This window comes from Tasmannia lanceolata, unplaced genomic scaffold, assembly GCF_043159265.1.
Source record: "Tasmannia lanceolata isolate RefF3 unplaced genomic scaffold, GAP_Taslan_0.1 ptg000003l, whole genome shotgun sequence".
Lineage (NCBI taxonomy): Eukaryota > Viridiplantae > Streptophyta > Magnoliopsida > Canellales > Winteraceae > Tasmannia > Tasmannia lanceolata.
Window position 1 is genome coordinate 59,920,176 of NW_027518680.1, and position 13,370 is coordinate 59,933,545.

At 43.6% G+C, this 13,370-nt stretch overlaps 1 protein-coding gene across 1 annotated transcript; it reads right to left on the reverse strand.

Moving 5' to 3' along the window:
• Nucleotides 1-3,060: 3,060 nt before the first annotated feature.
• Nucleotides 3,061-5,028, reverse strand: LOC143863844 (glucan endo-1,3-beta-glucosidase-like). Its single transcript, XM_077374623.1, has 2 exons — nt 4,963-5,028; nt 3,061-4,191 (listed from the first exon to the last, which is right to left on the reverse strand). The coding sequence occupies exons 1-2, from the start codon at nt 4,979-4,981 to the stop codon at nt 3,245-3,247; spliced, it is 966 nt and encodes a 321-aa protein (XP_077230738.1). The 5' UTR covers nt 4,982-5,028; the 3' UTR covers nt 3,061-3,244.
• Between the last annotated feature and the right edge of the window lie 8,342 nt (nt 5,029-13,370).

Genomic DNA, 13,370 nt, shown 5'->3' on the forward strand with positions numbered 1-13,370 from the left:
TTTCCAACCTTTTCCAAAACAAAGTTAGCTTAAAATGTAAGCAATAAATCTTAGTCGTCCATCTAAATTAAATAACCTAAAAAATAGTTAAAAAGTTGACAAAATAAGTCTAAAATAGAAATTCTGTCATAGACATATACCATGTCTGATCTTTGGCTCGTTAGAGAGGTAGTAAAATAAGTCTTTCTAATGATACCAAAATCAAGCGAAATAGAGAATACATGATACCTAAAAATAGGGTACAAATAAGAGAAGAAAAATAAAACTTGAAGAATAAGGGGCGTGTTCTTCGCTCTGTAGTCAATGACAAACTAGATGTTCTTGGAATTTTCGCCTGCATCATATTCAATTTGTACCAGGCGCACTGCACTTTCCCTTTTCAAATCTTCGGCTTTGGGTCCTTAACCATAGTATTGGTCCTGGCTTGATAGGCAGTGCTCAAAAAGCTATTCTACATACAATGATCCTAACCCTCCACCGACATTCAGTAATCCCTCAGGTAAGGCCAACATACAATTTCTCTACTTTATTAACCATTTATTTTAGGATCAATTACTGTTGCATGCTGGAGAGTTGAAAAAATGACGAGAAAATGTTGAGTTTTGAAAAAAACACTAACAAATGCTACTTTATTAAAAGAAAGGTTACTAGGGACGAAAATACCCCTCAACTTACTTTAATCTTTTTCTTCTTGGTTTTACCATTTTACTCTTTTACTTGCAGGTTTACACTCTTTCATTTCTAGGTTTTACTCCGATGCATTTTGTGTGAAACGACGAGATTTTCCGACGATAGAAGCCTTCTTCTCCGGCGAAACATCTCATTTCTCTGGCAGCAGATGCTCCTTTGTCCTGAGGGATTATGAAGATCAACAACTATGCCTTTCTTGAAAGCCAAAAGCACCGATCTATCAGCGTTTATATCGTCATGTGAGCAGAGGAATAAAATAGAATGGGAAGATGAGAAGGAGAAATTGGATTATGGACATGTTGAGAAACCCCATTTGATAATTTTTTGTTGTGTTACTGTGGCTAATGGAAAACTCCACTACCTCTCTTAACTTCTAAACTTGTAAAAGAGATGCTATGGCAAAGTCATATGTTCATCATTTTCGTGCTATCCAATGGACATCAAATGATTACTTAGTTTCAGAGATCTCCCCCTCTTCTTCTCAACGCAAAAACAGGTACTCGAAGCCAAAATAAGATAATCGAAGCCAAAATTTACTTGGTCGAAGCCAAAAATTACTTGGTCGAAGTAAAAAATGTGTTTCCTGTAACATTCGCCGTTTCGCTTCGACTAAAGTTTTTTAGGTTTCGAATAACTGGTTTTTTTGCTTCGACTAACATGTTTTTGGCTGCGACTAAAACTTTTAAATTCCAGTAACATTTGGAACTTTTTTCGTCTTTAACTAATATATTTTAGCTTCGAGAAATATTTGTTGGCTTCGACTATCATTTTTTTTTGCTTCGACTATCATTTTTTGGATTCGACTATCATTTTTGGCTTGGAGTAATTTTTTTTGGCTTCAACTAGCATTTTTTGGGCTTCGACTATCATTTTAGCCTAACTTACATTTTGCTTCGAGTACCATTTTGGCTTCCACTACACTTTTGCCTAGTGAAAGCTCTTTGGGCAACTGATTTTGGCTACAGCCACTAGAAAAGGGGAAATACTTACAAAGATAATGAGAATTTGGATATTTGGAGGAAGAAAAAGAAAATGAGAAAGGGGCGTCTCTAGAGAACTCCTTCTAACCTCTCAAGACAAATGAGCATATGCCGGAGAAATGAAGATGTTTCGCCTGAGAAGAAGGCTTTTATCGCCGGAGAAGAAGGCTTCTATCGCCGGAGCAGAAGGCTTCTATCGCCGGAAAGATAAAGTGTAAAAACAAAGAAGAGAAAGATAAAGTAAGGTTAGGGGTATTTTCGTCCTAAAAAGTTCTGTTTTAATAAAGTAGCATTTGTTAGTGTTTTTTCAAAACTCAACATTTTCCCGTCATTTTTTCAACTCTCCAGCATGCAACAGTAATTGATCCTTATTCCATTATACAATCCATGCTAAAAAAAAGGACTCTTGTGAAGAGGGAAAACCAGATTATCCATAATTAATGCTCGCTACTATTTCTCTCTGCCAAAACGTTTTCTACTGACTGGATATTATATTTTATTCACTTCTTTTTTGAATGTTCAAAGGAAACACACGGCGTATTGAAGGCAAGATCGATTGACGACGGGCGGAAGATCTAACTAGTGCGGGTTTGATTGAAGACAATCCAACCGCAAGATCAACTTTTCTCATGTAAACATTGGTATCAAAGCATATTTGCATCTTGAGAATTAATAGAGAACTTTGTTCCCTTATAAATGGGAGTATCAATGGATTTACATATATCCATTTTAAATTTCTTTAACACATTCTCAAGATATGACTCTTGGGACAAGGATAATTTTTTATTTTCTGTATCTCGAGTGATTTTAATACCCAAGATAAAGTTCGCCTCACCCATATCCTTCATTTCGAATTTGGTCTTAAGCCAATTCTTTATTTCTATGATCAAATTCATATAATTTCCAATTAACAAAATATCATCGACATACAATGCCATGATAATAAACGCACTCCCACTATTCAAGCAATAAACATAATGATCATATCCATCCAAAAGGTTTCAACACATTAGATGCAACTAGATCCATCCACTATTTTAACCTGCGGCTCATAACTCCCGTCAACTAGTGCAGGACTTATATTTCTTTTACTAATTTGGGCACAAGAGCTGAGTGGAAACAAGAAATCATGATTTCCAAATTACGTCTAGCATAGTTGGACTGTTACTCACATCTGATTTTGTGAATTTCGATACGTACTACGTTTCGATAATCACTGCATATAATTGTAACATTCAATAGGCAATATAATCATATAGTAAGCTTACAACTAGTGGGATTACATCACTGCAAATTCTCTAAAATTTAACTCCGATCATCACAAATGACCTTGCCACGTTCTCATGCACCAGAAGTATAGACTAAACAAACTTGAGATTTATTTATTGAAGTGAGGCTCATCCGTATAACAACCTCAACCCTTTATTTTACATTCATAGATATATGGACAGACAAACTAAAGATTTATTATTACATCCATAGAGAGACATGCATATAGATAGAGGAGAATCAGATAGACCATAATACTAGTAGTAGTAGCGGTAATAGAAGTTCCCACCTCCCTTGGCAAAGCTTCACATTGTCTTGTAGTATATGCTGGGTTCAAAGTAGGTCTCAAGAGGTACTTGCGACCTGGGAGTCCCAATCTGCACATGTTTAACCAAATTTGAGTTGTATGTCAGCGCATTAGCAACCGATGCATCATTTCCTGCTCCCTGAGGATGTCCAGCTGTCAGCAGTCCTTTGCGAGGCCATCCAGCTGCCACCACGGCAAGTTTAACATCGCCCACATGCAACTCTTTTTCTTTTTCTTTTTGCTCGGTCACATGCAACTCTTCGTTGGCACTAAAGAACCCATCCACCATAGCATCAAACACATATTTGTACGAATAATGTCCATCGATTATGAAAGGTTTTTCGGCGGTAAAGAGGTAATTGGGGAGAGAAGGATAGTCTGGGTGTTTATTATACTCCGAGTAAGGGGAAATGTTAGCGAAGAGGGGGGTGTCATGGGAGGAAAGGAAATCAAGGATGGGCACTAGGTTGCCTATGATGCGGTCTGCGAAACGCTGAGTGGAGGGAGGATTCTTAAGTTTGTAGTCATTAAGATCGGATGTTCCGACGATTGTCGACACCTTAATCATCATATTCTTGGTTGGGGGGTTTTCATGGATTGCGTCGTATATGTTCTTCATTGCTGGAAGCACATAGTCTGAGTCTCCAGTGGACAATGCCTCATTACCCACGCAGATATATTGGAAGTCAATGAACGGCATAAAATAAAATATTTTCTTCTGAACCCAAGAATGCACAGCCAAAGGCTTGGTGGCGAATATCTGGAGATCCGAATTTGCAACGGTGATATTGAATTTGAGTTGGGTATTGGCAAGGATTTCAAGATCTTCACTTTCATATTTTGAAAGCCACATTTTGTAGATGTTATTCTGATAATCCATTAAGGTATTAATGGGAGTTGGTGAAATGTCTCCATCTATTCCAGAATTGAAGCCAGCCTTAGAGCCTGCATCATCATCAAATATATAATATATGGAGAGTTAAGAAACAAATGTCTCGTACATATATGTGCATGCATGTAGACCTGAACGTGACTGCAATTCCAAAATGAAAGTAAAAAAAAAAAAAAAAAAAAAAAGAGAGAGGTAAACACCCATATATAGGAACAGCCACGTCGTAATTAAGGAATTTATCATCAAGCCATTTTACGGCTCACTTTTTAATGAGAGAACAGCCACCTCGTAGCAGATTTTGTGTTACTCTTTTTATTCATCGGAGGTGGTTGTTCTCACTATTAAACGTGAGCCGCGATGTGGCTTTATATAAAATTACCTAGCCAATCCCATATATAGAATACTGTATTTTCATTTTTAACCATTTTCATATGTAAGCTCGAGTTTTTCTTTTGGTTTCAACCAATTTATTTTTATGCTTCTTCAAAACTAAAGTCATACTTTCAATAAAAGGAAAACAAAAAAGGGTAAATATGCCCGAAAAAGAGTCAGAATAATCATTTCCAATATATATGTATTGAAAATGAAAGAAACATAAACCACAGCTCAATATGTCTTCGTTCTGCCATAGTTACACCGATTTCTTCAAAATGATAGAAAAAAAGAAAAAGAAAAGGTAAAAATACAACACTTGGCATGGAAAATCATGTTATTGACCAACCATGTTTAATATAAAGTTTCGAAGTTCCCTAACAAGATCATGAAAGACTAGTTGCTTTGTGTGTGTGTGTGTGAGAGAGAGAGAGAGAGAGGAGAGGCTTTACCATGAGCAAGAGAAGCCATTGAGAGATAGAGAAAGATAGGTTATCCAACCACACACACTGAGAAGTGAGAAGAAGATACATCGATCCTTACATACTTTCTCCTTATATAGAGAAGGAAAGTGGACGTGCATTAAATTTGTCACCATCCTTCCTCTACTTCTAATAACTCTTAGGAATCCTTTTCATTTTTCTTCTCGTATGTGATGAAACTGTCCTAAGTAAAATTAAGTAGTGGATAGTGTACAGGTGGGATGACACTTGCAATTAATACCTCTCTCTCTTTCTCTCTCTCTCTCTCTCTCTCTCTCTCTCTCTCTCTCTCTGGGATGAGAAAATAGGATTTTTTTCAACTTCGAATAATCTATGTACAAAATTGTCTAAAATTGTAATTGTCAGAAATTGACACTTGCACTTAATACCTCTCTCTCTCTCTAGGATGAGAACTTAGCCTTTTTTCAAATTCGAATAATCTGTGTACAAAATTGTCCAAAATTGTAATTGTCAGAAATTGACTTGCAATTAATACCTCTCTCTCTCTCTCTCTCTCTCTCTCTCTCTCTCTCTCTCTCTCGGATGAGAACATAGCGTTGTTTTCAACTTCGAATAATCTGTGTACAAAATTGTAAATTGTCAGAAACTGACTCTTGCAATTAACACCTCTCTCTCTCTCTCTCTCTCTGGGATGAGAACATAGCGCTTTTTTCAACTTCGAATAATCTATGTACAAAATTGTCCAAAATTGTAATTGTCAGAAATTAACTCTCTCTCTCTCTCTCTCTCTCTCTCTCTCTCTCTCAGATGAGAACATAGCTTTTTTTCAACTTCGAATAATCTATGTACAAAATTGTCCAAAATTGTAATTGTCATAAATTGACTCTTGCAATTAATACCTCTCTCTCTCTCTCTCTCTCTCTCTCTGGGATGAGAACATAGCGCTTTTTTTTCAACTTCGATTAATCTCTCTCTCTCTCTCTCTCTCTCTCTCTCTAGCGAACTTAAAATCTCCTATGACATTGTAGATTTGTAGCCCACAAATGAACGGTTTGATCATCCTCTGAAGTGGGACCCAGAAGAAAACTAGAATTCACACATACAAGCACCATATAAATTCTCCACTGATATGCTCAAAATATATCAGTTATAATATGGTGTAAACTCGTATAGTTCAAATTACTTTTTAAAAAGTATTGTATAACTTACCATAGGATGATCCAAGCTGTCCATTTGATGGATCACATCGTAAATACATTGCACCCCAATGAAAATGGTTTTTGGGGTTCAATGTATTTACGATGTTAGGGTTATAGTCCAAAAACTCATTTCAATAGGATGATCCTAGGCCACATCGTAAATACATTGCACCCCAATGAAAATGGTTTTTGGGGTGCAATGTATTTCCGATGTTAGGGTCATAGCCCAAAAACACATTTCAATAGGATGATCCTAGCCCTACGATCTGTATTGGAATTGCATATTATGGAGACCTTTCATAGAGCTAGGATCGTTCTATTGAAATGAGTTTTCTGGCATAGCCTTACATTCTGGCCTATCAAATGAACGGTTTGGATCATCATATGGTAAGTTGTACAATACCTTTTGAATGATACCAGACTCCACGAACTTTCACCATCCCAAAACAAATTACCCATGCCATGCTAGGAGTGTTAAACAGTGGGCCCAACCCATCAAAACATGTGTAATATAATTTGGCCCACCAAATGAAATGTAAGGGAAAAGTTATACTAGCCCACTTTCTTACTTGGGAGAAACCCTCTAATGTAAAAGAGTAATGGGCCTCACCCATGTTCTGCCCCTCCTCAACCAAATTCCTGGCTCCACCCCTGTGGATAATGTACAGGTAGGATGACACTAATGTATTTTTGCACCACTCATCCAAATCAGAATAATAGAAATATAGGTAAAATGCTCGAGTTAACTCTAGATGGCGATAGAATATTACAAAATGGTATAAATACAGTGGTGTGAAAGGGTTGGACAGTAGTCTAGCAAAACGTGAGACATGTTAGACCGAAAATCGGTAACAGGCACGACAGTGACATAAGAGCTGAGCTGGATGACCAGAGGAACTGAGTCCTGGGGGACCAGAGTGAAGCGGAGTGAAGGGACTGAGTCCTGCTAAAAGAGCTAAGTCCTGTACAAAGGCAAGCGAGGTCAGAAGACCAACCCGGGTGTTACTCCGGACAGGCCCTTCGACACTCAAGTCAGTATGAGCAAGAGTGCAGAGCTAGTTTTAAGAGTTTTGGGTGGAGAGGAGGTTTTTCATTACCCTTGGTTTGAGTTTTGAATCCCCTTTTATAGAGGGAAACGTGGTGACGTGGGATGACCTGTGCGAGGACAGGTGGTGGCCTGCTAGAGGCTGGAGCTCACCTACCCCAGGACATATGGCGGCCTGCTAGAGGCTGGAGTTCACCTACTCCCAGGACAGGTGGTGGGACAGGTGGCGGCCTGCTAGGGGCTGGAGCTCACCTACTCCCAGGACAGGTGGCGGGACAGGTGGCGGCCCGCTAGAGGCTGGAGTTCACCTACTCCCAGGACAGGTGGCGGCCTGCTAGAGGCTGGAGCTCACCTACTCCTAGGACAGGTGGCGGGACAGGTGGCGGCCCGCTAGAGGCTGGTGTTTTTACACCCCATCAGTTGCCCCCCAGTTCTCCAAGTTATTGTGGTGACTTGGGGAAGTGTGGTGAGTTACATTCCTGAATGGGCGGAATCTGTTATGGAAATGAGTCCTGAAATTTGCTGGAAATGAGTCCGGAAATGAGTCCGGAAATCCAGCCTGGAAATGAGGCCGAAAATTTGCTGGAAATGAGTCTGGAAATCCGGCCTGGAAATGAGTCCGGAAATGAGTCCGGAAATCCGGCCTGGAAATGAGTCCAGCTTGGGCCGGACTGGCGTTTAACGAAGCATCATATCCAGTCCGGCTTAAGCCGGACTGATTTTTGTCATTTTGCGGATGCGGCATCTCCAGTCCGGCTTGGGCCGGACTGACTTTTGTCGTTTAGTGAAACGCGTCATATCCAGTCCGGCTTGGGCTGGACTGACTTTTGTCGTTTAGTAGAACGCGTCATATCCAGTCCGGCTTGGGCTGGATTGACTTTTGTCGTTTAGTAGAACGCGTCATATCCAGTCCGGCTTAGGCCGGATTGACTTTTGTCGTTTAGCGAAACGCGTCATATCCAGTCCGGCTTGGGCCGGACTGACTTTTGTCGTTTAGTAGAACGCGTCATATCCAGTCCGGCTTGGGCCGGACTGACTTTCGTGATGGACGCGACCATTATCTTCCGTCCGGAGGCCCTTAGCTTTTTTGGAGATACGTGCGTATTAATCCATACCTTCGCCTCGAAGTGTGTGTCCGTCATACACGTGGCACCACTCAAGCACCCTCAAAGCTTGCGTCTTGCATTAAATGCACACCGCCTTAGGTAAAGCTTTATAAAAGGAGGTTTTTATCTTTCATTTTTCACTTTTCACCTTTCACTCTTTTTCTTCTTCTTTTTCTCTCTGATCTGTCGGCTTGCGTAGTGCGTGGTTGGAGTCATTCGCGGATTAGGAGCTTTCTACTCTGCCCGGTATTTTTCTCAGCCTTTCTCTTTTCTACTTCATGTCTCATAGTAGTTCTAGTTCCGAGTTCGACTCGGAGTCTTCCTACAGTAGCTCAGAGTCTAGTAATGGAAAGTCCAAACGTTAGAGTAGAGATTGTAGATAGCGACAACAGAGAGAATCACGACGAGGTGATATTGGATCTGAACGTCACTCCACTCCCAACGGGTAGTCTCCGAGCAGAAGGGAGTGTTGGTAGTGACGTCGCTGAGGCGTCCACAACATTCCTTCCTGGCCGGGCCGTTGAAGTTGTACCTAGGGCCCGGATGGAAGCCAATCCTAAATACAATATGCGGGCTCTTGTCGAGGAGAACTACCTTGATGGGTCCATGATGAAGGACATTAGAGACAAGTACTGTGTGCCCCCAAGGTTTAAGCTGAGGGCGGCGACAGAGGGAGATAGGGCTTGTAACGAAAGTTCGGATGTCTGTATCTATGATGAGTCGTTGAGGGCCGGACTCAGGTTCCCTTTGCACCCGTTCTTCACCGCGGTGCTTCGATATTACGAACTGGCTCCAGCCCAGGTTGCTCCGAACTCGTGGAGATTACTGACCGGGTTCGTTTACCTTGTTCATGGTCGGCTAGAAAGAAGCGTATCTGTGCCGCTATTCCGTGCTTGTGCTCACCTTAAGAGGCATAAGGAGGGGGGCTGGATTTATATTAGCCAGCGCTCCGAGTTGAAAATAATCACTGGTATTCCCTCTTCAATACACACGTGGAAGAATAGGTTCTTTTATGTCGAAGATGGGGAATCCAGCGAGCCCTGGCCGGTTCCTCTAATACAAGGGGCTCTTCCGAGGGCTCAGCTGGGGGCTCAGCAAGTGGCCTAACAGAGCCAAAAAAAGAAAGCATCCGAGATGGCGAGTCCGGCTTATACCCAAGACACTGCGCCTCCACCGCCTCCCAAAGGCAAAACCACGGTGAAGCTGGTTGGTGCTTTTGGCAAAGGAGCGGGATCCTCGAAGTCGGGAGGGACGTCCGCTGGAGCCGGAGCCCGTCCTCCCCCGGCGAGGGTAGGGGACAACGTTTTTCGGCCCAACTGGGCCATTCAGAAAAATGATACTGGCATCGAGTGGCTGTCGAGATTCAGAGCAAATGTATTCTCGGCAAGGACAAGCAGCAGGTTCTCCACGAGCCACCAGCTACGGCCGAAGAGGCCGTATTTTCTTCACTTTATCAGGTAAGATGGTCAACGAGCACGCTCACTTTCTATCCTTTTTTTACTTCGCTTTCCTGTATTAACACTTGCTCATTTGTATCTGTAGATTGGAGTGTATTTTAATGATCTTCAGGAGAAGAGCAAGAAGTTTTCTGAAGCAATCACGAAGTCAGAAGCGGAGAATGGTAAGCTGGCGATGGAGGCTAAGGAGCTTCAAACGAGCATCGGACGGGTGGAGGCGGAGAAGAAACTGCTTAGGGAGGAGCTAACCCTTTAGAAGCAGAAAGCAGCCGAAGCCCTTAACACCAGAGGGAGAGAGCCAAGGAGAGACAAACGGTGGCCGTTAAGGAGGCCATACAGAAGAAGGAGGACGAACTTTTCAGTTTGTCCAGTGAGGCCTACAAGATTGGATACTTTGACTGTCTCGAGCAGGTCAAGGCGTCCAACTCGACTGTGACCTTGACCGGCCTAAATCTCCCCGAAGCACCGACACTTGTTGACGAGGAGCCGGTCACCACCGATGCTGTAGTGGTTCCGGAGGAGGCATTACAACGAGGTGACAGCCACGAGGCCTCTTGAGCCGTGTTATCTGATTCTTTTTGTAATGGTCCTTCGAGGCCCCACTTTTTTATCAGCCTTTTGAGGCCGGATTTTTGTAATGGTCATTCGAGGCCCTACTTTTTGATGAATGGAAATTATAATTTGGTGTCTACCTGTTCTCTCGTTGGCCTTTGATGAATATTGTTCGAGATAAACTCATCTGGCGAGTTCCCAAGTTTTAATGAACTGGGTTTCCAGATAGAAGTACCCGAGTTTTAGTGAACTGGGTTTCCAGATATGAGTACCCGAGTTTTAGCGAACTGGGTTTCCAGATATGAGTACCCGAGTTTTAGCAAACTGGGTTTCCAAGACGCGTGGAGATCTGCAAAAGAGTTTGCATATTATTCATATTTAACATGTATTTACATTTACAAAATCACCTTTCACGCCTGACGTTTTGACTACTGATAGTATTTTCTGAGATTCTTGGAGTTCCATGCGTGGGGTAATAGGTGCTCCTCCAATGTCTCTAGCTTATAGCTTCCTGGGCGAATAACTTCTTTCACTCGATACGGCCCCTCCCAAGTCGGGGAGAGTTTTCCAACTTTCGTTGGTTGGGAGACGACAGCTTTCCTCAGGACTAAATCTCCTGTCCGGAATTCTCTGGGGCGTATCTTCGAATTATGGTAGTTGGATACTTTCTGCTTGTAGGCGGCGACTCTGATTCGGGCTTTCTGCTTGTAGGCGGCGACTCTGATTCGGGATTCTTCCCTGGCCTCCTCCAATAAGTCGAGATTTACGCGGAGCCCGTCACCATTGATCTGTTCATTGAAGCTGGTGACTCTGGGAGATGGGGTGCCTACATCAACAGGTATTACCGCCTATGTTCCAAAGGACAGGTTGAATGGTGACTCGCCCATTGGTGTGCGCGGAGTGGTACGATACGCCCACAGGACATGATAAAGCTCATCTGGCCATCGGCCAGCCTTGTCATCCAGCCTCTTTTTCATCCCCTGCAGTAGGATTCGGTTTGTCACTTCCGTCTGCCCATTGGTCTGCGGATGAGCTACTGAAGTAAACCTCTGTTCGATTTTTAAATCGGAGCAGAACTTCCGGAAGTTCTTGCAGTCGAACTGTCTCCCGTTGTCCGTTATCAAAACGCGGGGAATCCCAAATCTACAAACTACCGACTTCCAGAAGAAGTTCTGCACATTTTGCTCTGTGATCTGGGCTAGAGGTTCGGCCTCCACCCATTTGATAAAATAGTCAATCGCCACTACAACAAACATGCGTTTCTCGGAGGCCGGAGGAAATGGGCCCAGGATGTCCATCCCCCATACGGCGAAGGGGAGTAGACTGATGATCGGGGCCATCGCCACGGCAGGCTGGTGGATGGTGGGAGAGAATTTCTGGCATCTCTCGCACCTTCTAACCAGATTCAGTGCGTCCTGTCTTAAGGTGGGCCAGTACAGACCTCGGAGTAGCACTTTGATTGCCAGGGCTTTGCCCCCTAGATGTTCTCCACAGATCCCTTCGTGCGTCTCTTGTAAAGTGTAAGCGGCGTCGCCTGGCCGGAGACATTTCAGGTATGGGAGGGTGTACGATCTTTTGTACAGACTCTCATCACTGAGGGAAAATCGGGCGGCTCTCTGTATCACTTTGCGGGCTTCCTTCTTGGCTTCAGGAAGTTTACCACTGCACAGGTATTCAATGATTTCGTCCATCAAACACGACTCGTGCTTTACCTGCATTAATTCAGCGGCCTTTCTTTCGATACTGGAATTTTTACAAAACTCCATACATATACTCCCGAGAGTGGTGTATCCAGAGGCGGCCAGCTTGGACAGCACATCTGCTTTCGCATTCTCTGCTCTGGGGATTCTTATGACTTCAAAACTTTTGAACTTGCCGGCTAGCTGGCGGACCTTGGAGAGGTATTTGATCATACGTTCGTCGCGGGCCTCATAGACTCCTTGGATTTGGTTTGCAACCAACTGGGAGTCGCAGTATGCTTTGAGCTTCTGGGCGCCGGTCTGAATTGCGAGATTCATCCCGGCGAGGAGGGCTTCATATTCTGCTTCATTGTTGGACGCGCAGAATCCAAACCTCAGGGCATAATCTGCAGTGAAGTTATCAGGCCCGGTGAGAATGAGGCCGGCTCCACAGCCACTCTTGTTCGAGGACCCGTCAACGTACACTTCCCAGTTCGGTTCGACAATTGATGGATTCTGTTCTGTGGGTGCGGGGATGATTACCGCTTCAGTCCCATCTCCCGATTGTTCCTCCGTTGTGAGTGCCTTCTCCACAACTGGGGTTTGAACCATTTCGGGTTCATTGATCTGCTGGGGGATGGTGCACTCAGCTACAAAGTCTGCCAGCACTTGAGCTTTGATCGCTGGCCTGAGCACGTACCGGATGTCGAATTCGCTCAGCTCTACTATCCATTTAACGAGTCGCCCTGAGATGTCTGGACGATGGAGAACTTGCCTAAGCGGCTGATCGGTCAGGACTTTTATAGTGTGGGCTTGAAAATACGGCCTCAACTTCCTCGCCGCCATTACCAGCGCGTAAGCCAATTTCTCGACCCGCTGGTACCTGATTTCGGCATCATGGAGAACTTTGCTGACGTAGTAGATAGGTTTTTGCTGGCGGTGCTCTTCACGAACTAGGACAGCTGCCAGAGCCGTGGTGCTTACGGAGAGATACAGGAGTAGTTCCTCACCTGGTTCCGGCTTTGTCAATAGTGGCGGGGAGGACAAATATTGCTTCAACTCTTCGAACGCGGTCTGGCATTCCTCCGTCCAAGGCGCAGTCTTAAGTCCTTTGACCGCGTTGAAGAAGGGTAGGCACCTTTCTGCAGATTTTGAGATGAAGCGCCCCAGCGCGGCTATCATTCCTGTGAGCCACTGAACTTCCCTGATAGTTTTGGGTGGAGTGAGCTCCACCACGGCCTTGATCTTCTCTGGATTGACCTCTATCCCTCGTTGACTTACCATAAACCCCAAGAACTTTCCTGAGCTAACGCCGAAAGTGCACTTGGTGGGGTTTAGCTTCATGCTGTGTTTTTTCAGGACCTGAAATGTTTCTCTCA